The following is a 24,243-nucleotide window of genomic DNA, read 5'->3' on the forward strand; positions in this document are numbered from 1 at the left end:
CCTGTCCCAGACTGTGTTCCAGAGAAACATCTGGGAAATAATTTGAGGTTGATCTGAAATGAACTTTTAAGGGGATGAAAGCAGTGTAATTTTAAGCTGTGAAACTTTTTATGGCAAGGTTATCTATTTAATTTTTAATTTTTTTTTTTAAATTATGAGGAAAAAATAATTTAAAATTGAAAGGCCAAAATATTTCTTTTAAAAGGTGGAAAAATGCAACAGTTCTGCTTTTGTTGTTAAAACACAAGTTTGTTAATACCCAGTACTGCATATGGGATGAATATATAAAGATAATATTCAAACCCTCTCTCTGTTTTAAGTCCCTTCCCCTGCAGCCTAACTCCAACGTCTACCTGAGTCCGCTAAAAATCATTCTGCGGAGGGTTGTTTGTCACCTAAGTACTGATGTGGAGCAAACTTGCTATTTCTGTCCAGAGAAAAATTGCAGTGCTGTTAGTGGCAATTATGCTTTGCAGACTCTGTTAGGTTTACTGTACGTGTCAGTAACTCCTGTTGTAAAATTCAAGTTTGGTCTGGAAGCAGCTGGTTGTGATATTTGCAAGGCGAAGATGTTGTTCTGTTTTTTCAAGGCAGAAGAGATTTCTGCTATGGCCTGGGTGCTTGCTAACTGGGAAGATAAGGTGCCTGAAGAACAACAGCAGAAGTGAGCTGGCATCTGATGGACATACTTATACAGATGCAAAGACTCTGAAGAAATAGGATATATCCACAGAAGAACTTGAGCATTTAAGTATTGTATAACTGCCCCTCTGAATTCCTAAATCCTGACTTGGCTGCCAGCTGAGGTCTGTAGGTACTTAAAGTTTATTCTAGTAAAATTTTTTGTGCCTAGAAGTCTGCTCCTGAGCATGCCTGAATCTGCTTAAGTCTGTAGCATTTACCTCTATGCTTCATGGGGATTTTTCAGTCAGGACTGGCTGCGGTGTGCATCCTAAGTGAGAGAGGCAGTTCTGCATCCAGACACAGAACACCTTGTACCAGGCCACACTAAGTTAGGAGGGGCTGTAAACTTAACTCATTCTCCCCATCCCTTTGCGTCTATGTCTAGATATGCTTCTCCTGTCCCACCTTCAATGCATGTGCAGATTATGCTCCTTCCTCTTCCCTTTTGAAACACTAAATAAGTGGGCAGAGCTTTCACCCACAGCCTAGGAGACTCAGCCTTCACCCTTCCACATCCCTGCGCAATGACTGAATTTCTGGGCTACTCCATGAACGTGCTCAAATCCTCTAGCTTGAAAGAGTTCCCTATTGCATGAGTTGCCCACCATTACTGGATCATAAAGGGAAAGCAAGCCCTTGAACGCTACTTTGCAGCATAATGGTTAGGGTGTGAGCCCCAAAGAGGAAGTGCCAAGATTTTTTTCCTTGTAAATACAGAAGAGAAATTGGATCCAGGCCTCGATTCTGGGTCCTCTCTTTCCAAGAACAATGATTAACTTTCTTCCAGATCCTGGTTCAATTAAAGTTTCAGTATGCCATGCAAGAGCCCAAGAGCTTTCTAGACCTATAAATCTAGCAGCCTAATGTGTCAAAGGATTTGCAAGAAATGCATTTGACTCTTGTGTGTTCTAGGAGAAAGCCCTAATGCCTGTGCTAGCAGATGAAGAAAGCTACACTGTTGTGTGAGAAAACAATACCATGAACGCTTAACTCCAGAGTTCAGAGAGATCTAACCGTGTCTCTATAGGCCAGGAGAAAGTACCTAAATTAAGAAGAGGGATGAATCTCAAAGTCAGACACTCTTCCTAGTGTTTGCTTTTGAACAGCATAGTTTCTTGCTTGGCTTGCTGGAATTTTAATCCTTATACTGATGCTTAAATGTTCTTATGCATTACATAAAAAGCTATCCAACTGTCTAAAGCATGACTGAATGTTAGTAGATAGAAAATTGCCTAAAAGACATCCTCTGTGGTGCTCAGCATGACAAAACCCATGTGCTTTTGTGGATGTCAGTGTAGACATAATTTTATGCCATCAAAACAATGCAGTAAAATAGATGATGTTCAGAACAACCCATAGTTAGCCCAGAACACTAGCAAGATACCATGCTCAGAAGAAGCCCCAGGTATCTGATCATGAAAGACATAAAAACCTTACATTTGGCAAATCACCCAAATAGGAAGATACCTCGGGTGTGTAGGGACTGGACTATGGACATAGAGGGCAGCTCTCTATTAAGTCACTGGTCCACCAAGTATAAGTCATGAATCTGCTGTTTGAAAGAAGCACAACCCATCCACAGTTGGCTAAATATTGGATTAGGCAGACTGGCAGTTCAGGCAGTGCGGGTCAGTGTGTGTCCAGCACGGCCAAAGAGCCCTGCTCTAGCTGTGCGTGAGCAGAGAGAAATTTTGCTTCACATGTGCTGCAAGTCCCAGCTATCAGTGCATGAAATCTGGGCTCTGTGTCGCGTGGGTAGAGGCACCAGCCTGGGCATTACAAGGAGAGGGCAGTTGCTCTGAGTGTGCACACAGCATCAGGTGAGTGGCCTGAGCAGAGGGTCTTTCCAGCTCCAGCTTTGACACTACATGTTAACAACAACAAATCATACTGGGTATCTGGGGGTTTCCTAAGTACAACATGCTTCAGAACCAATCCTGTTTCCTCCAGATGTTCATGTCTTCATTTGTAACAATTGCCTTTTCATGGACTAAAATAAACACAGATGAAGGAAACAAAGCAACACTTACAAAGTTCTTTAAGAGATTTTTGTGAGTGGTCACCTCCTGTTACAGATTCCTGGTGGGGTGCTGGTAGAGAGGTGCACATTGCTACAGAATGATAGGGACCTGAAGGTGCAGGCTGACATCTAGTGACAAACTGAAAGAAACTTTAAAGCCCAGATATTCTCATTAGGCACTGACTTTGATTGCCTAAGGACTTTTGAATATCTCCCCCCCTCAAATAACTAACCGAGGTCTTGATGTAATAACAACCTCCAATTGCATTTCCAGGTTTCCCTTTGAAATGCCTCTTCAGTAGAAATATTGCTTCACTTTCTCTTTGAGTTATTCTTGCACTCACTTTAGCAGTAAAAAAAATCCAGTCCCCTTCATTCCCGTTCATGACTGTCTGCTTTAAAACTTGGTTATTCAAATGAGTGCCTGCGCAGAAGCTCTGACCTAATCGGTATCCCCGAGCTTGAGCAGGCATAGGTATGGGTGCAGTGCAGCTCAAGGACATTACATTGGGAGCTCTGATCTCCAGTTTTTAGTGAGGGTTATTTCTCTCCCACTTCAAAGGAGAATTCTGATTAATCCATTCAGAGGGGGTTATTGAAAATATCTTTTTATCATGATTAAGCAGTTACAAGAATCTCCTCTGGGTACACATTCTCAGTATCAGTCAGTGCAGCAGCAGTTGAGACAAAGTCTGCAAGAAAAGACTGGGCAGCCAGTTAACTTGTTCCTTTGCTAAAGGTACAGCTAAAGGTGTAGCTGGTAACATGCCTTAAACTTGTTCCCAAAAATTTGCAGGGAGTTGTTTTCCTTAGAACCGGCTCTTTCAAATCCTACACGTATGTGCAGGTTTCTCAGCCTGTGTTTGTGCATAGCCTCAGAGTCCTTCCCAAAATCTTAACTGTAAAATATAGGCTTACAGGATGGCTGAGCAAACTGGGCCAAAAAAACAGCTGGAGACAGAAACAGTTTATTTAGTTGTGCAAGTTTTTTGAAACCTTGACCTACCTGCTTGGGGATGACTGCAGACTATTCAGTCAGGGAAATAACAAAATAAAGGTAGCTCACTCAGATATCAACTCTCTCTCTCACTCATCCATTCCTTGCGACAATGAGATACTCTTTCTCCAAGGACCTGTGTTTTTCCTTGCACAGACCAACTGAATGAGTACGCTCATTGCGAAATTATCAAATTAACTAGTCAACACTGACTTCTAGCGTCGTTGTTCAATGAACCTTTCTACTTTAATTCAGAAGTCACATCTAACCTAATTCGGATAAAACTGGAATCTTGCATAAAAATTACTTCTTTGTCTCTGTAGTTGTGAAAAAGTCTCTGATCAGCTTAGGCAAATAATCAAATAAATACCTTCAAATTTCTTTTCAGGCCAAATCCTAAAACGGAGGTAATAAAGTTGCTATCAATTCATAGCTACCAACAATTAGCCCAGAGTTAAGACGGTGGGGAAATCACGTCTGACCAAGACAGTAACCTTCTATGATGAGACAACTGGCTTGGTGGGTGAGGGGAGAGCAGTGGATGTTATTTATCTTGACTTAAATACGGTTTTGATGCTCTCTCCCATGACATCCCCCTAGACAAACCAATAAAGAACAAACTAGATAAGTGGAAAGTGAGTTAAACTGAAACTGGCTGAAATGCCAGGCTTAAAGGGTTGTGATTAGCAGCACAAAGTCCAGCTGGAAGGCAGTAACCAGCAGTGTTCCCCAGAGATCAATACTGAGGCCAGTCCTGTTCAACATCTTCGTTAATGACCTGGATGATGGGACAGAGTGCACCCCAGCATGTTTGCAAATGTGGGAGGAGTGGCTGATACACCAGAGGGTTGGGCCACCATTCAGAGGGTCCTCTGTGGGCTGGAGAAATGGACTGACAGGAACCCCAGGCAGTTAAAGAATGGGACAAGCAAAGTTCTGCACCTGGGGCGGATAACCCCAGCACCACTACAGGCTGGGGCTGATCAACTGGAAAGCTTTGCAGAGAAGGACCTGGGGATCCTGGTGGACAAGCTGAACATGAGCCAGCAATGTGCCCTTGCAGCATGAGGTAGAGCATTGCTAGCAGATCAAGGGAGGTGATCCTTCCCCTCTGCTGAGTCTGGTGAGGCCGTATTTGGGATGCTGTGTCCAGTTCTGGGCTCCCCAGTACAAGAGAGATGAACTTACTGGAGAGGCTCCAGTATGATGTAGGCCTTGGAGCATATGCCACGTGAGGAGAGGCTGACAGAGCTGCGGTTGTTCAGCCTGAAGCTGACAAGGCTGAGGGGGATCTTATCAATGTTTGTAAATACCTGATGGGGGTTAAAGAGGATGGAACCAGACTCTTCTCAGTGTTGCTCAGGGAATGGACAAGAGGCAATAGGCACAAACTGAAAATCAGTACATTTCATTTAAGTGGAAGAAAAAACCCCTTTTCTATGGTGGAAGAACATACCTTGGTGGAAGAACAGGTTGCCCAGAGAGGTTGTGGAGTCTCCGTCTTTGGAGACACTCAACATGAGTGGACAAAGCCTGGCCAGCCTGCGCTGAGCAGGGGGATTGGACTAGGTCATCTCCAGCAGCAACCCAACTATTCTGTGCTTCTGTGTGATTCTATGACAACAAAGAAATTGCTATGAATATGTCTTTGTTCCAATACAGTAGAATTAGTACATGTCTGTGTTGCTTGACATTTATTCTGAAAAACCTCTAAAAATTTTGTGCCCTCAAACAATCTCCTACTGTATGTTTCAAAACATCTATTATATGTTTATGGTCATAAACAGACTTCAAAAATGTTTTTACTGCTTTTTATTTCTGCTGAAACAGCTGAGGGGGCTCAGAGGAAATATATTCTTCCTTTTGCCCATCAAAAGGCATTTTCTGCTGAACTCCTGTCCCTCACTCCTAGGCAAATCTAGTGATGCATATAGAGGTAGAGAGCTACCCGTGAGCTCCTCAACTGGAGGTAACAGAGGTCCTACAGCACTGTGTTAAGTAACTGCTCAACCTGTACAGACAATCATAAATAGTGAAAAGAAGAATCTAATTTGAATTTCAGATTTGGGATTACATTTTCAGAGATGTAAATTGAAATCTTTAATTTTGAACACACTTGATAGGAACTCATTCCAAGTAAAATATTCCAAAACCCAAAATTCCTGTTCAGAAAAGAACAACACCCTTTGATAAGGTGCCATATCTCTCTCTCAGAGATAACGATAGTTCTAGCAGCTGTTTTATTGCTATGTTTTGCAATGTTGTGGCAATCTAACAATATTTGGGATATATTTCTTAAAGGTCTACTTAGTGGGATTGGGTGTTATACTGGAATTTCAGCACTTATTAAAGAAACAAGTACTTCAGCCCTTAAAATCCCTGGAATCTGAGAACTTGCAAATTGTATTGCAAGATGTCATTTTTTTAATTAAAAAAAAAATCAGATCTGAATGTTGAAAAGCAAAACAAATCATTTGAGGTACATTTGCACTTATGTGGTGATCTGCCAGCCATGCAACTCCAGGCTAGTGCTCCCAGCCTTTAACAAAAGGCATCTCTGCCAGAACCTTTTCCTTTTCCTTTTCCTCACACTACTCCTTAGATCCCACTGTTCTGCTATTTTTTCCCTGTCCTCCTCAGCACCTAATGAGCAGAGGGGCCCTGAAAACAGAGGTGTCAAAAAGCCTGATGTTGCCTATTGTCCTCTCTATGTGCTGTGACCACTGTCTGTGCCTCCCGGTGCACCTTAGCTGTTGGGAACCAATGCAACAAAAATTCATCTGCCAAACACATGTGGGACACCTGCATTACAGGATTGACCCTTGGCATTAGCACTGAAGGGTTCGAAGGCCAGATTCTACAACAAATTTGATGCTAAGCATGTCTTCGGTGGGCTCCTACCACCACGTGTCCATATGGCAGTCCCTTCATTGGCTTCACGCAGCTGGGTTACAGCTAGTAGCAAGAAACTTGCCTTTGTTGTCTACACACGAAAAAAGATAACTGAACTGCAGCAGTGCATCACTATAGAGGAACTTCAGAGTAAGATGAAACAGAGAGGGACAGGATTGAGGTTAGAAAGTGATGCAAGGAAAGGCAGCTCCTACGCTCTGGAGAAGTGCTATAATGTCATTGAACACCGGGGGGCAATCAAGCACCCAGCCTTCGGGGAGGAAAGTACTTGATCCTTAGAAAGACAGCAGCCCCTTTCCCTCTCCTCCTTGGAGCAGACAGCCTTTGATAATTACCGTCTCAAATAGCAGTCCATTTTTTAGAAAAGGTCACAGATCTCTCTCCTTGCAAAGAACAGGCAGGATCTGCTTATCTCAGTCTACTGTGCAATCCACAGTGGAAGGCACCGAGTTTTGTTTTCCCATTACTGCAAGTACTTACCTGGAGCAACACAAAGCAAAACTCGCTGGTTTGACGTCTCTGCATGATGTGAAGTCATTATCTTAAATACACAGGTGAAATATTAATACATGGGGAGGTTAAAAGTTCATTTCCAAGAAGAAACTTTAGGAAATACAACTGATTAACACACCTTGCATACCTAAAGGAGCAATGTATGAAACTGAATACACTGTAGAAGGCAACAGAATTGCAGATCACTTTTCACAGTTCAGTCTTGGACGAGTGGCCCCGAACATTTGCTGCTTAAATAAACAAAGAAGGGGCAGCTAGGGAATGAGAAATGGATGCTGGAAACTTAGAGGGAAAATTTTGGTTTTATAGGTCATTTTTTATAGCTTTATCATGCCAAAAATAATTTGAAGACAGATACTTCCACCTTTGTCCTCTGTGAAGCAATCCCTCTACAGTTCAGAAATATCAAATGTCATCATTGCCACATCTCCTACTTACACTGCTATCCCTATCTTTTGACATGCTGCAGGGACTGGTACCGATTCATGGGCACCAATGCTAAAGCTGTGAGTTCTGCCAAGGCAAAGACATATATGATTCATCCTAACTTGAAGCTTCTATGACATGGTCGCCATCACAGAAACATGGTGGGACGACTCGCATGGCTGGAGTGCTGCGATGGAGGGCTATAAGCTCTTCAGGAGGGATAGGCAAGGAAGGAGAGGCGGTGGGGTGGCTCTGTACGTCAAGGAGTGCTTTGATTGTATAGAGCTCGATGATTGTCATGACGGGGTTGAAGCTTTTCTCTTCCATGGGTGTGACATGAGGGGATTCATGAAAAGCTATAAAATGAAAGAAACCATAAAACACGGCTTTTTCATAAGGCAGGGTGAAGGAGCTGTGAAGAAAGGTAAGGTTTGCCATGCACTAAGCCCCATTTTGGGCCTCCAGTGGAGACACAATCAGCAAGAAGAAAAGGTAGCTGAGGCTGCCATGGGCTTGTTATAATTAATAAGAGTTTGCCTAAGGGAAAATGGATTTTCCTGAGAATAAATGACTCGCTCTACCTTTGAAAACATACAAAAAGGATGAAGTTGGTGCATCTCTGCAGAGGTACCTTATGCTCAAATCTAACCATTTATTTGTGGTGTTGTCAGTTCATATCATGCAGAGCTTCTAAGAGCTGATCAGCTCAACAGTGCATTTGACTAAACAGTGTTGATTATACATGTGCAATATTTAAAAAAAAAACAAAAAACAAAACACCATACCTGGCAACAGTCTCTCTGTGTCACTGTTCATTAACGCTATTGCATTAGCAGATGCCTTCATGTGGCTTAGCATATAACATAGCAAATGGATATGACAGTTTTCAGGACAGAGGAAGCACAGCATAAATACAGTGTATCACTTTCACAAACACAGGATTTGCAAAACTCTGACAATATTATAAAAATAAGAATGAAGCCTCATATGCAATTAAATACAAATAACTGGGTGTAAGTATTTACTGTACAATAATTCCTGATAGTGCTTTGCAGAACTGAATTTATTTACAATATTCTGTAAAGAGCAAACACCATTTCACTCAAAGCTAGATGCGTGAAGGAAAACAGACAAGACAGAGATGCTACTTTAAGGTAAATACTGTCATATCCAACGTCAGGATGTAAGCAGCTTACAACAATTCATAAAATTATTATTGTGGCCAAGTTTATTTTTTTCAATTACAGTTTCAAAGTCAAGAGGCCATTTTTTTAAGAAGGAAGAAATGGCAGCTGTTTCCCACAGATGGATTGTTTAGGTGCCTACACATGGATTTGAAGACCAGCGTTAGGCAGACTTTCATGACAAGCTTAGTCAGTACTTTCGTTTCATTTATACAGAAGCAGCAGGATCCAGTATAAAATAATTACAGTTATGCTTTTAAACAATAGCTTCAATCTTTTTTATATTCCAATCATCTTTCGCACCCAAATCTGCTTTTGACAGTGGATGGGATTTAACTGAGCCCATTTAACAGTACTACTAATCATAATGCAGTCGCACTCTGTGTGGCCTCTGACGCCTATTTGATCCTCCTGCAGCTTTTGACTACCAGAGGGAATAGCTCCAAACTTAAGATACTTGAAAAACAAGATAAATAACAACTTTCTTCCTAACTCTGTCCATTTTTGTTACTTATTCAATCTATCACATACTTCACATACTTCATAGTAATGAGGAGTTTCGTAATGACTCTTCATGTAGGGCATACACATCATCATGTGTAATAGCGTGTTAATACACTGAGGTCAGCAGGAATGAAGTAATAAAGCAGTCAAAATACAGAAGCTTTCAATCTGAGGCACTAGGCAACCAGTTTTATCAAGTCTCCATTTTGTAAAGCTCTGGAATTGCAACCACTCCACGGAGGTAACAGAGGAGGACATGGCAGCAGTACCAGCATGGCAACAGCACCAGTGCTTCTGATCCAGAAACAAAATGATCCCCTGGGAAGATTTCTTCCAATCACTTCACGCAGTCCTACTCCACATATCGAACACAAAAAGCGACAAAGCAGCAGCCTATCAGTGCCACTGTAGATGCCGAAATCACAGTGACTGCGCTGCCAGCAACACTGACCAAGAGCCCCAGGCCCACACCGAGAATGATCTGGGCCAGCTGGACCATGCAGGTGAGAGCGGCACAGTCAATGCCCTTCCCTCGCCCCTGCTCTCCAGCTTGTTCTCCATCCTGCAGCTTCAGGCTCTGCAAATAAACATAACGCAAAACTCAGTGAAATGAGACAGCACCAATAACTTGCAGCTCTCAGCCGATGTACTGTCAAGACCCCAGGTGGGGCAAGACTGGCTTTCTGCCTCCTTTCTGTTTTTTCTGCTTGTCCCACAGAGGTTACAGAATTCAAACAGAGATTTTACAAGTGATAAAGAATTTTCCAAGTTCTCCCCAAATTGTCCCATTTCTCCCATCTGCAATTTGTACCTCTATCCCTTCTCTCAAGGAAAGAATTTAAACCCGGTCAGAAAAATTAGCCGTTTCCTCTAAGTTCAGGACTATTTGAGCTCTAGTAAACTGACATTTCACAGCACAGGACACCCCATCATGGATAATTTAGCTCCAACTCTCATGGTTGAAGGAGAGCCTCAAAGGGATGCTAAGATGAGTCATACTATGTCCCACACATATACAGATCATAATTCCTTATAGTGGAGCACTGTGCTCTACAGTTATGCCTCAAAGCACATAAAAGAATTCAGTACTAAAATCTAAATGTGTTTATTTTATTGCTAGGGGAAAAAAAAATAATCTGAAAACAAATGTCCAGACTAGGATTCTTCTATACTACCGAAGACCAGTATTAACTACTGATTATCTGTATATCTGCTATGATATATACAGCAGGGCAATGTGTACAAGCATCTCGTATATAAGCTCCCTGTGAGGGAGGTTGATCGCTGGAACATGTTGACCAAAGCGGTTGTGGAGTCTCCACCCTTGGAAATATTCAAACCAGACTGGACGTGACCCTGGGCAACCTGCTCCAGGTGGCCCTGCTTGAGCAGGGGGGTTGGACTACATGATCTCTGGAGGTCCCTTCTAACTTCAGCTGTTCTGTGATTCTCCCCAGGAAGGAACTATTCTGTTTTGTTGGGAAATGACGTGATAGTTTACATATTTATTGTTCTTCTTGCATAGGCTGTTGAATGGAGAAGGTTGTATTGTAACAAACAAGAGGTTTCCATGCTGTAGGGTAGCTGTGCTGCTGTCTTCTGGTATCCAAATGCTCTCGGCCATTAAGATGCCTTTTGCTTTTCACAAGACCTGTTACATTGCCTTTAAGCTGTTACCACAAAAAGCTCAAAAGTACTGGAGACAAACAGTCTCTTCCTAATCCAGTAGAGAAAACTAGGGAACTGCAGCACGGAACAGGAGTTGAAATGGCAGCATTTTAAAACCCAGCACGTGATTTTGGGACAATGCATAGTGAGGAAATTTTCTGCTCTTTTTTCTGGAATGATACAGTCTTTTCATCTGAAGTATTTCCAATTTTAGACACAATTTTTTTGGAATTGTATCTATTTTGCGGGGCTTTGCTCAGTGTTCCTATGTGCTAGTAGTTCTGACCACATTTGTATGTATGTGTAAATGAATGCAATCTTGCTCTTGATGTTTCCTCTTTAGTTTTTTCTACCTTGTACATTATAGAAGATTTAAGAAAAACCTAATTTTGTTAATATCAGATCTCATATAGAATTATATATAATTTAATATCTGACATAGCAAGTACCATACACCAAATAAGAAACATTTACAAGTAACATTTGAATATATTAGCCTATTAGATACAAAGTCCGTGCACACTTCAGCATATTTTATTTCACTTCTGTCTTGGAACAGCTCTGAATTAGAGCTAGACTACAACTTTGCCTTTACTCCCTCTCTCTGAATTAGCTGGCCCAAGGTTAGGATTGTGATCTCATCCTAAATGGGATTCATTCCCTGTCCGTTGTTATATCTTTCTAAAACTCTTCATCACGATCGTTCTCTGTTGGAAGGAACAGAGAAATTAACTGAAAAATTAGGAATCAGATCTATGAAATATTCAACCACATTGAGACATCCTCCTAGGATTCCACAGAATAATTAAGAGTTTTCTTGTGTTCAGCATTCAAATGGTGATGCTCAAAAGTTGTACAGAACAGTAGGACACGTTCTCAAGGACTTGATCTAGCCCTGTGCTGGTCTCAACTATGTTTCTATGTTGTTTTCCAACAGTTCAACATTATCTTTATAAATTTCTTCAAATATCCCCAGATATAATAAGAACTTTTCCTAAGTCCTCCCAACTCTCCTTAACCTGTCTTGTTTCCAGCTCTCTCACTAACTTAAGAGACTTGTGAGAACATTTCCATTAAAGAGCTCAACACTTCACAAGACATGAAGGTCCTGCTGCGCCCAGTAACATGATATAAGGAACGCAAGCTTTTCCAGATTTTCCTCGGAAACAGGATTTCTTGCTTTGGAGGACCAGAAACCAACCCCAGACATTTAGAGAGATAAGAAGGACATGGTGTATAATTTAATACTGAACTGCATAAAACTGTTTGTACTTGAATCTAGCTAAGAGTTTTTGTAACACTTTGCAGTTAACTAAAAATTCAGTGTGGTTATTATCCTTAGGAACTCGGAAGTCAAGTCCTCAGCTAATACAGCTGGAAGGAAGGATATAAGGAAGGTAGCACTTGAAGGCAACACAAAGTGGAGCCCTGTTATCTGCTTACTGCTTGAACACATACTGTGATTGGCTTTGTTTCAGCTGTGATGATAAATAATTATTTGTCTCACCGCAGGACTGTTTGGAGAGTTTGGAGCTGGGACCTTAACTCTCTCTGTCAGAAACTTTCCATTCGTAACATGTGTCATCATAATTAGTTTGAAATTAAAATGAAAATTAAAAGCTGCTCACCAGTTCTATCCAGTTTTCTCCCAAAATAGACTAAACAGACACAGACAGATATAAACTTACCCTTCCTTAGACATTGAACTCACCTCTTCTTCCCTGTGATACTCTGCAATGAGGTGGAATGGCACTGTGTACAGTGTGCTGGACATGACACCAAAGAGGGAACATAGAGCCAGAGTGGAATAGACATTGGGAAACAAGCCAATTAATCCAGTACCCAATCCAAAAAGTAGGTAACCAATGAAATAAAGTCCCTTTAATCCTATGTATGGCAGAAGGATTTTCTGCAGGTCTGTGAAAAGAAAGTGAAAATGCTGATAAGGCTAAAACAAAACAGTTCACGTTTCATCAGGGAGTTCCTTTAAGGGGTTTTATTTTGTAAAACGCAATGAAGGAGATAGTCTTAGTGATTTTGGAAGCTGCCTCAATTTACTGTAGGTATAAACTTGCCAAAGAATACTTGCTTTCTCTGGGGATAGTCTTATCCTGGCATAGCCTACTCCAGAGACGAAGTAGTTAACAACTGTTCTGGAAGAACTGCTCTCATTGACAACCTCAGATATTTCCGCTGTTTGATTATAATGAGAACATTTGGCATCAACCTCTGTCTGAGCTGAGAAAGGCGCTACAGAAAAGCCTGCAGTTAAGCTCCAAAGGGGAAAAGATTTCTCTCAAGCCTCTTTTAGATGCTCAATTCAGCCCCCCCAAAATGCTACTAATTTGAGTTTTCAAATCACAAGTAATTTTTTTAATCCTTGGTAAGAACTATGGTGAAATCTATCTAGGGAACTGTGCCAGCATATTTACACACAATTTTGGAGAGCAAGGTTCATGCTTCTGGCAAGACTTTCTACTGCACTGTGAAGAAGTTATTTTATGAGGAATGCAGATGGGGAGAGGCCATCAGAAGGACCTTTGAGAATCTACAGCTACAGCACTGCTAGGTGAAAGAGCATCTCAGAATGATGCTCATGCCATCCATTTTAGTCTGACATTTAACTTCAGGATCATTTTCAGTGTTCAGGGGCAGTTCACATGCAGAACAATGCTTTACTCCCAAAGTGACCGCTCACAATGTGGTCAGGAACTGTTCATGTTTAGATACGAGTTTCCAACAATGCTGAGAATGTAACATTTCTTGAAGTTTTAATGTGGGAAAAAAACAGTTAATTCAGCACTGCTTCATTTTTTTTTAAACAACGGCAAATAGCGAACAATTTAAACAGTGTTTCAAAACACAGTGTTGGAATACACTCCTGGGTACTTACAAGAATAGACTGATGAAGAAATTGCATTGATGCACAGCCCCCAGCATCCCATCTCTACTCCTGTTTTGTAGGTAAGGTAAAGTGTGGAGTTATGAGGTGCATAAGGACTACCCTGGTATACAACCTGAAAGAGATCACAAAGATCACAGAAGGCAAGGATGGACTGCATGTATATAATACCTCCTTCTTACGGGAACAGGGTAGTCAACACAGGGCCTCATCCCTGGCAGGGGAGATAATAAGCACCCAAGAAATCTGTTAAGCAGCGCCCTAACCATCCCCTCACAGTTCTCCAGGTTCCACAATAATTTCTCCTGGATTTTCACATCCCAGGCTCCTCCTCATTTGTTACCTGCCTTTTCCTTCACTGTCCACTCTGCACTGACTTATGTGCTGTTTTTCCTTTGGGTGTCTTATTCCCCACTCTCTTCTCTCCACTTCTGCCTTCTTGCCTTAGCCTTTCTTTCCCTAATTTATCTACAATTAATTTTTCTGTTTTCTCTTTCAGGCTTACCCAAACACTCCGTTCTTCCGCCCAGAAATTGTCTTATTCAGTTCCTTATCTAGGCAATCAAAACTTTTTCTTTCAGTTGTTCATATATACGGCAAGAAAAAACCCTCCCTCTCGCCTACAGAGACAAAAAAAGTCAAGGAAATGGGAATACTGGGTGGAAACCACAGAAATAAGGAAGTGGCAATGAAAGGAGTTGTGCCATATTTATACCCTGGAAGAAAGGAGGCAGACAGGATCGTATAGGCAAGAATCACTGCCCGGGAATGGCGGGGGAAAAGGGAGCACTGGGTATCATGAAGGCAAAGAATTGCTGGCAGAAGGGACTCAGGGAAGTGTTTAAAGAGGCATGGCAAGGACAGCCAAATTCAAGGAGACAAGGGCCTTGAGCTACCAAGTAGCTCGCTGTGTGCAAAGAGCTGCAGCGCAGGTGAACAGCCTCGTGCAGACGGTGCCCATGCACCAGGGTAAGACCAGCTGCATCCAAGCAACATCAGCATTGCTTTAGTTAGGAATCTGCCCATCTCAGAGCAGCTCCAAAGCCAAAGCAGAGAATGGATGTGTTTGGAACAGCTCTGAGAGCTTCATTTGAAACAGTTAAATAGACACAAATAGTCTTACAAATACTAAAAGGTTTTTCCCCAACATCCAACAGACTTTGGCTCAGAATGAGGGCCTGAGATCAATTAGCTGTTTTACAAAACTCTTGTTCAGCCATCCAGATACAACTGGCTCTGCCACCACTGTCATTTCTTCAGGATTATAACACTGTCTCCTTTCTTTTTGGTGGAGGAGGCGATGCTAAGAGGAAGGAGAAGTGAGAGGATTTTACGCTTTTACCTGTCCCATGAAATCCGTGAAGAAGAGCATGTTGGACAGGAAAGCCATCCATCCAAAGAGGTGGCTCACACACAGATAGCGATAGTGGGATGGCATGCTTAAAAGTGTCTTCAAGAGTGATTTAAGGGTCATCCGCCTTTGATCCTAAAAGCAAGTATTTAACAACAAGACTGTATTATTGCCCTGAGGGCTAATAAAATAGCTGACAGGAAATTAAGAACGCCTCAGCATCTTTTCATTCCTAAACTTCCAAGGTTTTAAATTTGTTTTTGCTAGGAAGGGTTGCTTGGGTACTGGACATCCTTCACTATATATTTCATTTGTAGAGCCATTGCCTAATAAAGTTATCTGAAAGATTCACAGAGACTCTGGGAGAGCTGGGGTATGTCAGCAAGGATGTAACATTTCTTGCTGTTATAATCAGTAGGATTATTATTTACTTGTAGAAACAAGTGCAAATTTTCTGCCAAAACAGATTCAGTGGAGTTTCAAAAAAACTAAAAACAGAAGCAAAAAGAATTTCTTTATGGGCCAGTCAGCTTTCCATTGAAAATTTAAGCTGCCACAGAAAAAATGAAACTCAAAATACTTCCTGAGAATTAAAATGTATCAACTGTGGAATACGGCACTTCTGAGACCTCATTCCTACTCCCTTCTATGTGCTAAATTCCCTAGAAAACTTAACCTCTTCTGGCATATCATTACTATGAGATTTCCACTGTCCTCCCCTCCATAAAGCAGGGAAAGACTGTGATACATCACAGGAGATGCAGCAGCACTCAGAATTCCAGCACTCAGAGAACATGAGCTCCAGCACCTGAACACCTCATCCCATGGGAGAAATAAATCATTTAAAAATCAAAACGTTTTTGGTGCTGGTTAGCAAATCCCACTGATGGGAAAAACCAAAATTTCTCACCACCTTCAGTGCCCCACCTTATCTCCTTCCTCCTTGTCTGAGCCCTGTGCCCCAAAACTCTCTCTCAGTTTCTTTTCCAGTCACATTCATTTGATCACTTGTATAGTTTAAAATTTTTTTAGTACTGTAGGTGTGCTTGATCTCAGGCATTTGTGACACACAGCTCTTACTGCTTTAAAGCTCCTGCATGGTTCTTTGCTTTTTTTTAAAAAAAAGGTATTATTTTATCTGCACGTGATGGAATGCTTCCAATTTTCTCTAGTGATGTTTGGAGGCAACAGTGTTGGGAGAGATGGTAAGGGAAGCTGTATGGTCATGAAATGTGGAATAACCGTAAGAGTTATGTTCATTACTGGAAAGCTGAATTTTGTCTTCAATTTGCTCTAAGATAATGACATTTTTTCCTTCCTTTAGTGTTCTACTTACTTTTTACAATTCTGCTCTCCTTTGAACTAGGTTATGCTGCAAGCTACTCTATGAATAATCACCACACACAAAGTTGGAAAATACTTTGCTCCAGTGAGAGGTTTTTAATCCTCATAGGAATGCCAAAATTCAAGTTGCTGACTTTCACCCTGAACTGCATATTGTCCAATTCCCTTGGAATTTCTCTTGGCATCACTGTCTCTTTTAAACAGGGTAAGCTTTCTACTCTTCTACAGTTATAAAAAACAAATAAAAAAAAATCCACATTGTCTTGTTAGTGTTATTTCAAGGATAATTACTACTGTTTGACTTGGCTTATTTAATTTGTTTAAGTCTTCCACACAGTTATTTGAAACAGCCTTTCCAATCAAACTGTTAACATAAGGTCAGGGAACAACAAAGAACACTGCTGTAATTACAAACAATAATTTCACAGCTACACAGAAATGCTTGCTTTCTATTTAGATATTTTAGAAATTGGAAATGGAAATGGAAATGTTTAATGCACACATTCCATAGACACCAACACACAAACCCTGCACTAATTCAAAAGACATGCTGAAGTTTGGCTCCATTTAAGCTCCTTATCCTTCGAAAGCTCACAATACCCGATCATTTTCCCTATAAAATCACTACAGCTCAAGGCCTAAGATGATTCATAAGGATACAGACGAATCAATGTGACCGGGGTTTTATGGCAGTAGATCCTGAATAATTTGGCATCAAACTAAAGAACATAAGACGAATCACTTTGGATGTCTGTTCATACTGTAACAGGTCAAATCTCATTAATAATCATGGTAGCTATTAGCTAAGAGAACAGTCCTTAATTTAGAAGATACAGGGTTATGATGCCTGCAGCAAGAAAAGAGACGCAGAAAAACAGGAAGCCAAACCATTTCTTCAAGGAAGCAATTACAGTAATGAATGAACTCAGAAAACATGTGCCACAAGGGACAGACCATTAAGGCAGTGAGTGTCTAGAATTTATACATGCCCAGGCACATCAAAGAAACATGAGACAGATCAAAGCACTGTAAGCCTCTGACAGGCTGTCCAGCTAAAAAGACAGAGGAGGGCAATGGCACAAGCTTGCCCACAGTGGACGCCAGAGCTTCACCTTAGGTGCCAGACATTAGTGATTCAGTGGAATTAGTTCTTGCCAAGGTAGAGGCTACCCCAGTCCATAGTCTGCTGCCCTTGCTTTCACTGCATCTGTTCTCTCTTCATTTACCTTCCTTTCTTTAGAGCCCACATGGGCCACACAGTCAATGACACTCAGCATCCCTGACAATTTGGAAGATGCTCAGAGTGAACAGTGCTGGTGAAGGATGCTGGCTGCTCAAGGTAGCCTAAGGTGGGGAGACAGGGACAGCATCGGAGTGTGCCAGCCATATTCTCCTGACAAACTGTTGCTTTGCTGTCTGCCCCTCTCTGTGTTTGTCTGGCATTCTTATCAGGCAGCGTTAATCTTTTATTCTACCTTCATGTCATATCTGGTGTAATAATATTTTTCTTCCGGTTAGGAATGCCAAGTGCTATTATAATACAAATGAAAAATATTAAAAGATAATAAATCCCTTTTATCTGTAGCTTAAACGTGAGTTTAGGTTTCTAACTTACAACCGTCTGCACATTCGCAGTATTTTTTACCTGATATATCAAGATGTATATCAGGTATAGATATACATAACACCAAGAGATCGGAAGTGAAACTGAAACAACAAGCAACTGTTTCATCACTTATTGTTATACTAGGAGCCAAATGTATACATTAGCCTTTGCTTACCTAGGGTACCATGAGAGTACAGTGAGCATTCCTATCACTAAAGGTCATCAACAAAACAGTAAAAACTATAATCTGTTCCCAAGACTATTCTAGAAATGTTCTCTCCAGATATTTTTCAGGTAGATTCACCTTTTCCTAGTTGCCTTAGATTGAAGCAATGTGTCATAAAAATGCAGCAGAAATGAAATAACAGTGATGATTGAAAGGACTCGCTATTCTCTCCCGTCTAAAAGTTCTGCCAAAGATACAGCTACAACATCAGTTCAAAATAAAACTAAAACTCCAGAAGTGAGGTAGCATTGTTGTAGAAGTAGCAATTTTAAACACATTACTACTGTCAATAAATCCTCAATGAAATGTTGAGCAGCAGCAGCATAACTGGGATGTTTACCGGATCAGGGAACAAACACTTCATATGTACTACGTATGTAAGTGTGTGGACTTCAATGGGAGTTGCAGATTTATATCAAAGATTAATGGTCTATAGTCCTTGTCTGCAATGTGATGTTGATTCTGTCAGGACTAGAGGACAAAGTAGATCCTCTTGACAAAATTCACATGAGGAGGACATCAAGAGACTGACACAGAGCAGAAACCTGAACATGGTTTTCCCTCATCCTTGCCAATCGTTTGAAGCATCAGGACTAGTCCATCTCGTCCCTCTTGCTGGAAATACTTTATAAATAAAAAAAGAGAAAAGCAAGCAGGTTTTCTACTGACCCTGTATCCTGGTGGAGGATTCTTTTTCTGTGTGTATGAAAGGGCTCCATTCCAAATAGCCAGCATTAGCTAATTAAAGGGTCTCCGAGAATGGAACGATATGGGTTACAAAATCATCTCTGTACTTACCTCTGTACGTGACGTAACAGCACATTTCCCTGGTTTAGCTGCAGGCTTTATTTCAGTACGTGTTGATTTTAAGTAACCGTTCTTGATTTCCTCCTCTATGGAGCTATATTTATAGGATTCAGTCACTTCCAACAAGAACTTTGTCTCTTCATTTTCGTATCTGAGTGGGACTTCAGGAATACTGCGCAGATGTATGGTAAGGCAGATTAGGAAAACCAAGGCTGCGAAGAAGAAGATGACCTGGAATTCTGATGCCAAGGAATATCCTAGTACAGTTTGACCCCAATCCATAGCACCTGTCAGGTAACCCAGGGCTCCTCCCAAACCTATGGGGGTGGGAAAAAAGGAGAAAAAAGATATACTGGCATTGATAAAATAAACAAACAATACACAATACCCTCAACACATGTTTCCCTCTAGAAATGACTGACAAATCACTCTCCAGATATTAATCACAAGAAATAGGAATACTGAGCTAATCACATACATGAGCAGTTACCAAAACATCTCTTGAAAAATCTGCTCAGCTCTGGTGGACAGAGGTCTCCAAAAAATGCCTGAACATATAGCAACATGGGTCTCCATCTCTTTTCTTGACTCTTTGAGGCTTTATTTTCTTTGAAACAGTGAGTAATACAAAATAAAATTCTACTGAAATTTGTGGGTTTTGAAACTTCACAGTACAGACATTTTTTAAATTATATCGAGACTATCTATAGTTTAGACTTTGTAAAATGTATTTTATATAGCTGAATCTAAACAGAAATACTGTCTCCATATGAAATTTTTAAAAAAAGGAAATAAAACCAAAAGCATTGTTTTATAGTTATCAAAATCCAAGTGCCTCACCACTTGGAAAAGAAAACAAAAAGGATCAAATACAAATTGTAATTCCATTTACTGATTTTCTCAGAAAAGTTAGAATAAAAGGTAAAATGAGAATGCTACCTTGTGTCTTGAAGTTAATAAAACCAGTGTTCAATCCAATTTTTTTACAATTTCTTCTTTTTGTAATTAGTGCACCCAGTTCCAGAAGCACAAGAAAGTGCAGACTGTTACATAATGTACAGAGGTCTGGCAGGGGAAGCAGCTTTGTAGAGTCCTGACACCTTGCAAACCAGGTGGCTCTGCAGGATGTGGAAGTCAAACAAGATAGAAGCATTCAAAGGACTTGGAAGTATTTCTACTCTTCTGCTTAGGAGAGCTGAAGACAATGTATGGCAGAACCACCCTGTCTAACAAAAAGTAACAGAGGTAACAGGACCTACGTTTGCTTCACCTACAAAAGATGGGACTTGGATTTCATTCTGGGCTTTCTGTACTTTTTTCCCTCTTGGTTCTGATTATGTTCCTCCTTCATTGTGTCCTACCGCGTTTTACAGGGGACTGTATCCTTGCTTGTTCTCATGAAAAACCATTAAGCTGTTAGTAACTTTTCTAAGAAAACCTCCACTAAATGTTTGCACAGAGTGAATGTTTGATTTTTGAGGTTGTTTTTGCATACTGTTTTGACAAAAAGCAATCTTGATGTTGGAATGCAGCCTGAGTGTTGTGTGTTGGATATATGCACTCTTCCTTCCACTTGTCTCAGTAGTCGTAAGTTTCATAAGTGCAAAGCTATCGAATTTCATGTTCAAACCTTAAACTGAAGACAAACTGGAAGGGTTAAGATACCTATGATCTTGCTATAGAGGGCACAGGGTGCTGGACAAAATAATGCAATCTGTTCCAGTCTTAACTTCATGCGATTTGTCCCACATCCCTTTTCACAGCTCAGTACACAAAAGAATTAACTCAATCTGTAGCTCTGAATTTGGAAATCAAGACTTTTCAGTATCATCCAAGGAAAAAATGCAACCAGAGTTCTGCTGAAGGCAAAAATATACACAGACTCACTCCCCTCTCTGTCCAAACAAGTGATTGTTAAAAATTTCAGTTTCTAATGGATAATACTGATTTCATTCCCATGTGGCTTTAAGGTTCCCTTATAGTCTGTGCTCCTGCACACAGCTATTGCTATTTTATATGTCCAAAACCGACCTGTTGTCAATAGCTACCACACCTCCCTCCTTGCCTGGAGTAGCTGCCACTGAATCTACATGCCTCTGCTCTTGGAATGGCTCAGTAGCCACAAAAATCTGCATCAACACAGATTGCATGACTTCTAATCTAGTCTGCTTTTTTTCTGGTCCTTTCACCTGGACTGCTCCCAGACACGGCTGGAAGCTCCTCCCAATTCACAATACAGGTACACAGCCTTATGTGTCTTCCCTGTGCATTTTCTCAACACAGGGCTCACACAGCACAGATGGTTTCCTTCTGTAACTCAGCAACATTTCAAACATTTATAAAGGCAAATGAAGCTCTTACTTCATTTGCAAGAGCCCGGACTGAACCACTTGGACCTATTCTGTGGAAGTTGTGAAGCTCTGAATTTTACACAGAACTCCTATTTCTATACAGGGAGGCAGCACATATTGGAGCACTGCTGAAGAAGGGAAATCAACTGGTTTGTGCAGCTCTTGGTCTATGTCACTTGCTGAGTCAAAAAATGTTATTTTTATGTGCTGTGGCAAGGAAACAAGTTACATTCCTTAATTTTTGCTTCACCAAAAACTTGAAAAAAATCAGAAGTTGAATAAACCCTACTTCACTTTTCAAAATAATTAATTGCTCTTACTTCAATCACGGCTATGTTGCTGTAAATGTCTATGCCTGCAGTCTACTGCAGCAGAATTCTTGCAGCAGCAATCACAAGTTGCTGTTCTCTGGAGTAGTGAAAACCCTCCAACAAAAGACTCGTGACTGAAGCGCAGGATCAGATGATCAGTTCATTCAAGATTAGAAACACAGTAAGAATAAAATCCATGCAATTACCTTCCCCTCCTTCAAGAGGTAGGGAGGAAAGGAAGGGATCTGAGTACCTGTAAAGAGGGCGTGGTAATGCAGACCCTTCTCTTTATCCTCATGAGAGCAGACATCAAATAAATATGCTTTGATGGGGCCATCAATAAAATCAGCTGCAAAATCAAAAAGTACTACTCCCAGCATGGTAATGACTATTGCCCACGTCCGCTGATTGTCTCTCTCACCGATGAAAGCTACAAAGAGAAAAACACCCTCATTCTGACAGCAACAGTGCCATGTTCTGCAAAACCACATTTTATCTTTCCTGATACCTCCAAATCTAAACAATGCTTAGTTATGCAAGAGAGAGCAGGGATACCAGAATCACATCAGAGAAGCAGGGTAACTGAGTCTCTAGCGCTGAGCTGTGCTGGGTTGACTTACTGCCTTGAGACAGCACAAGCTCAAGGTACCCCAAGCTCGACAATCAAGAGCATCACTAGCCTTAATCTACTCCTTCGCACCTCCATGGCATGCTCTGGTAGTCTAACACACATGTATTTTGTCGTATTTCTTTGGTTTATTGTATTTGTCCCACCCTTCCATTGTTTTCGATAATCAAGGGTTGACTGTAACATCTCTTTTTGGGCAAATGAATACAAAGATACTCAACACCAGTGATAACCAAGAAGAGAGAATAAATCAATCCATAAAAACCCACACCTCCCCCCTCTGCCAAGTCATAATGACAGCAACAACTTCCCATCAAGACTTTGAGAAGTTACATCTCAAGCTGAAATATAACAGTATCTAGGGATGTCACTCCTATTTGATTTTGCATATTCCAGGTGCAACATGGTTTCCAAGGAGTTACAGATTCCTATTATTCACCAGCATAACACAGTCCTGAGCCAAGCCAGTACTGCAATAATTAAAGATATGCATTCTGAATGCTAATCATTCCAAAATAGGGATTAACAGATATACAATTTGGATGTGTATTACATCACACAAACAACATTGATCATTTGACTTGACAAGGTAGATTTTAGTTTGTAAAAACTTCTCTGGGCCTAAACAGTGCTTTACTTGTATGAACTGATCAGGCAACCACACCAGCACAGAACTGAACATACTGTAACCACATGCAGAAACTACAGAACAGTACAGGGTACACAACATGCAGCGTTAGGATTGAATGTATAGGAAGATTTCAGTGTTCCCCAGCGCCTTCAGTGCAGCTGAGTAACATGATACCCGATTTTAACAGTCCATTTTAGCAGGGAAAAAAGGAACCCCTCTTTTCTTTCTGATTCAAAAGGCTAGGACGAGTTTTTTTCTGTCAGCAGAGCGTATGCCCCTCACTCACCTGAGATCATCACGTCCCCATTGAGGTACAAAGCCATGCCTAACAGCATTATGATGCCCAGACCCAGAATGTAAGGTCGCCTCCTGCCCCAGCTACAGGTGCAGTGATCACTGGCTGAACCTACCACGGGCTGCAGCACGAAGCCCAGGATAGGGCTGATGAGCCACACCAGGCTGTAGAGGTTCTTGGGCAGCCCTACACTGAGCAGTACCGGCGTGACAAAGGCGGCCTCCACGGCATAGCAGAACTCCCGGCCAAACATCGCCATGCTGTGCATGACCAGCCTTCCCACCGCTCGCTTCTTTGGCACCACTGCTCCAGTCCTCGTCACAGACTGCAGCAGAGCCTCCTCCTTCTCTCTGGTGCTGTCCATGTCGGCCTTGGCCACCTCAGAAGGGGGTGGAAGAGCCCCGTGGAAACTCTCCTTTGTTAAGGTCATCGCTCTGGCTGCGCGCAGCGCTCCGGCAAGTCGGTGCTGCCTGCCCTGGCTGACATGGAGCCGGGATCATATGCCGGGTGGGATCGGTCTCTGCTGGGGGAGGGACTCACATACTTTCATGGCTCTGCGATCACAAGTTATGAAAGGAAGGGGGCGGGGAAGCGTGTGTTAACATTAGCAGATCTGAGCTCTTGGGCATCTGCAAAGCTCCCAACTATCCACAACTAAAGAACTACTGTTTAAGTACAAAACACACATATACCGGGAACATACATCACATGGGCGAGGCGCAGGATTAGCGTGACACAAAGCTATTCCTCTTGTTCCTGTAAGATACCAAGAAACTTGAGCCCTCATCTTTCCATTTAGCAAACAACATGAGCATCAGAGTGCTGATTCCCTGTTGATTGAACCGGGGAAAAAAATCTGTAATAGGCATCCAGAAAAGGATT

At 41.5% G+C, this 24,243-nt stretch overlaps 1 protein-coding gene across 1 annotated transcript; it reads right to left on the minus strand.

Moving 5' to 3' along the window:
• Positions 1-9,593: 9,593 nt before the first annotated feature.
• SLC45A2 (solute carrier family 45 member 2) lies at positions 9,594-23,791 on the minus strand. The gene is made up of 7 exons (XM_009820613.1): positions 23,353-23,791; positions 22,061-22,237; positions 19,137-19,462; positions 15,154-15,297; positions 13,803-13,926; positions 12,621-12,826; positions 9,594-9,818 (listed from the first exon to the last, which is right to left on the minus strand). The coding sequence occupies exons 1-7, from the start codon at positions 23,789-23,791 to the stop codon at positions 9,594-9,596; spliced, it is 1,641 nt and encodes a 546-aa protein (XP_009818915.1).
• Between the last annotated feature and the right edge of the window lie 452 nt (positions 23,792-24,243).

Source organism: Gavia stellata, chromosome Z (assembly GCF_030936135.1).
Source record: "Gavia stellata isolate bGavSte3 chromosome Z, bGavSte3.hap2, whole genome shotgun sequence".
Classification (NCBI taxonomy): Eukaryota; Metazoa; Chordata; class Aves; order Gaviiformes; family Gaviidae; genus Gavia; species Gavia stellata.

Coding starts and splice junctions, on each gene's coding strand:
- SLC45A2 (XM_009820613.1), bottom strand. CDS start 23,791: ATGACCTTAACAAAGGAGAGTTTCCACGGGGCTCTTCCACCCCCTTCT. Junction 12,827..13,802: donor TTCTTCATCAGTCTATTCTT/GTAAGTACCCAG, acceptor TTCTTTTCACAG/ACCTGCAGAAAATCCTTCTG. Junction 9,819..12,620: donor AGTATCACAGGGAAGAAGAG/GTGAGTTCAATG, acceptor GTTTATTTGCAG/AGCCTGAAGCTGCAGGATGG.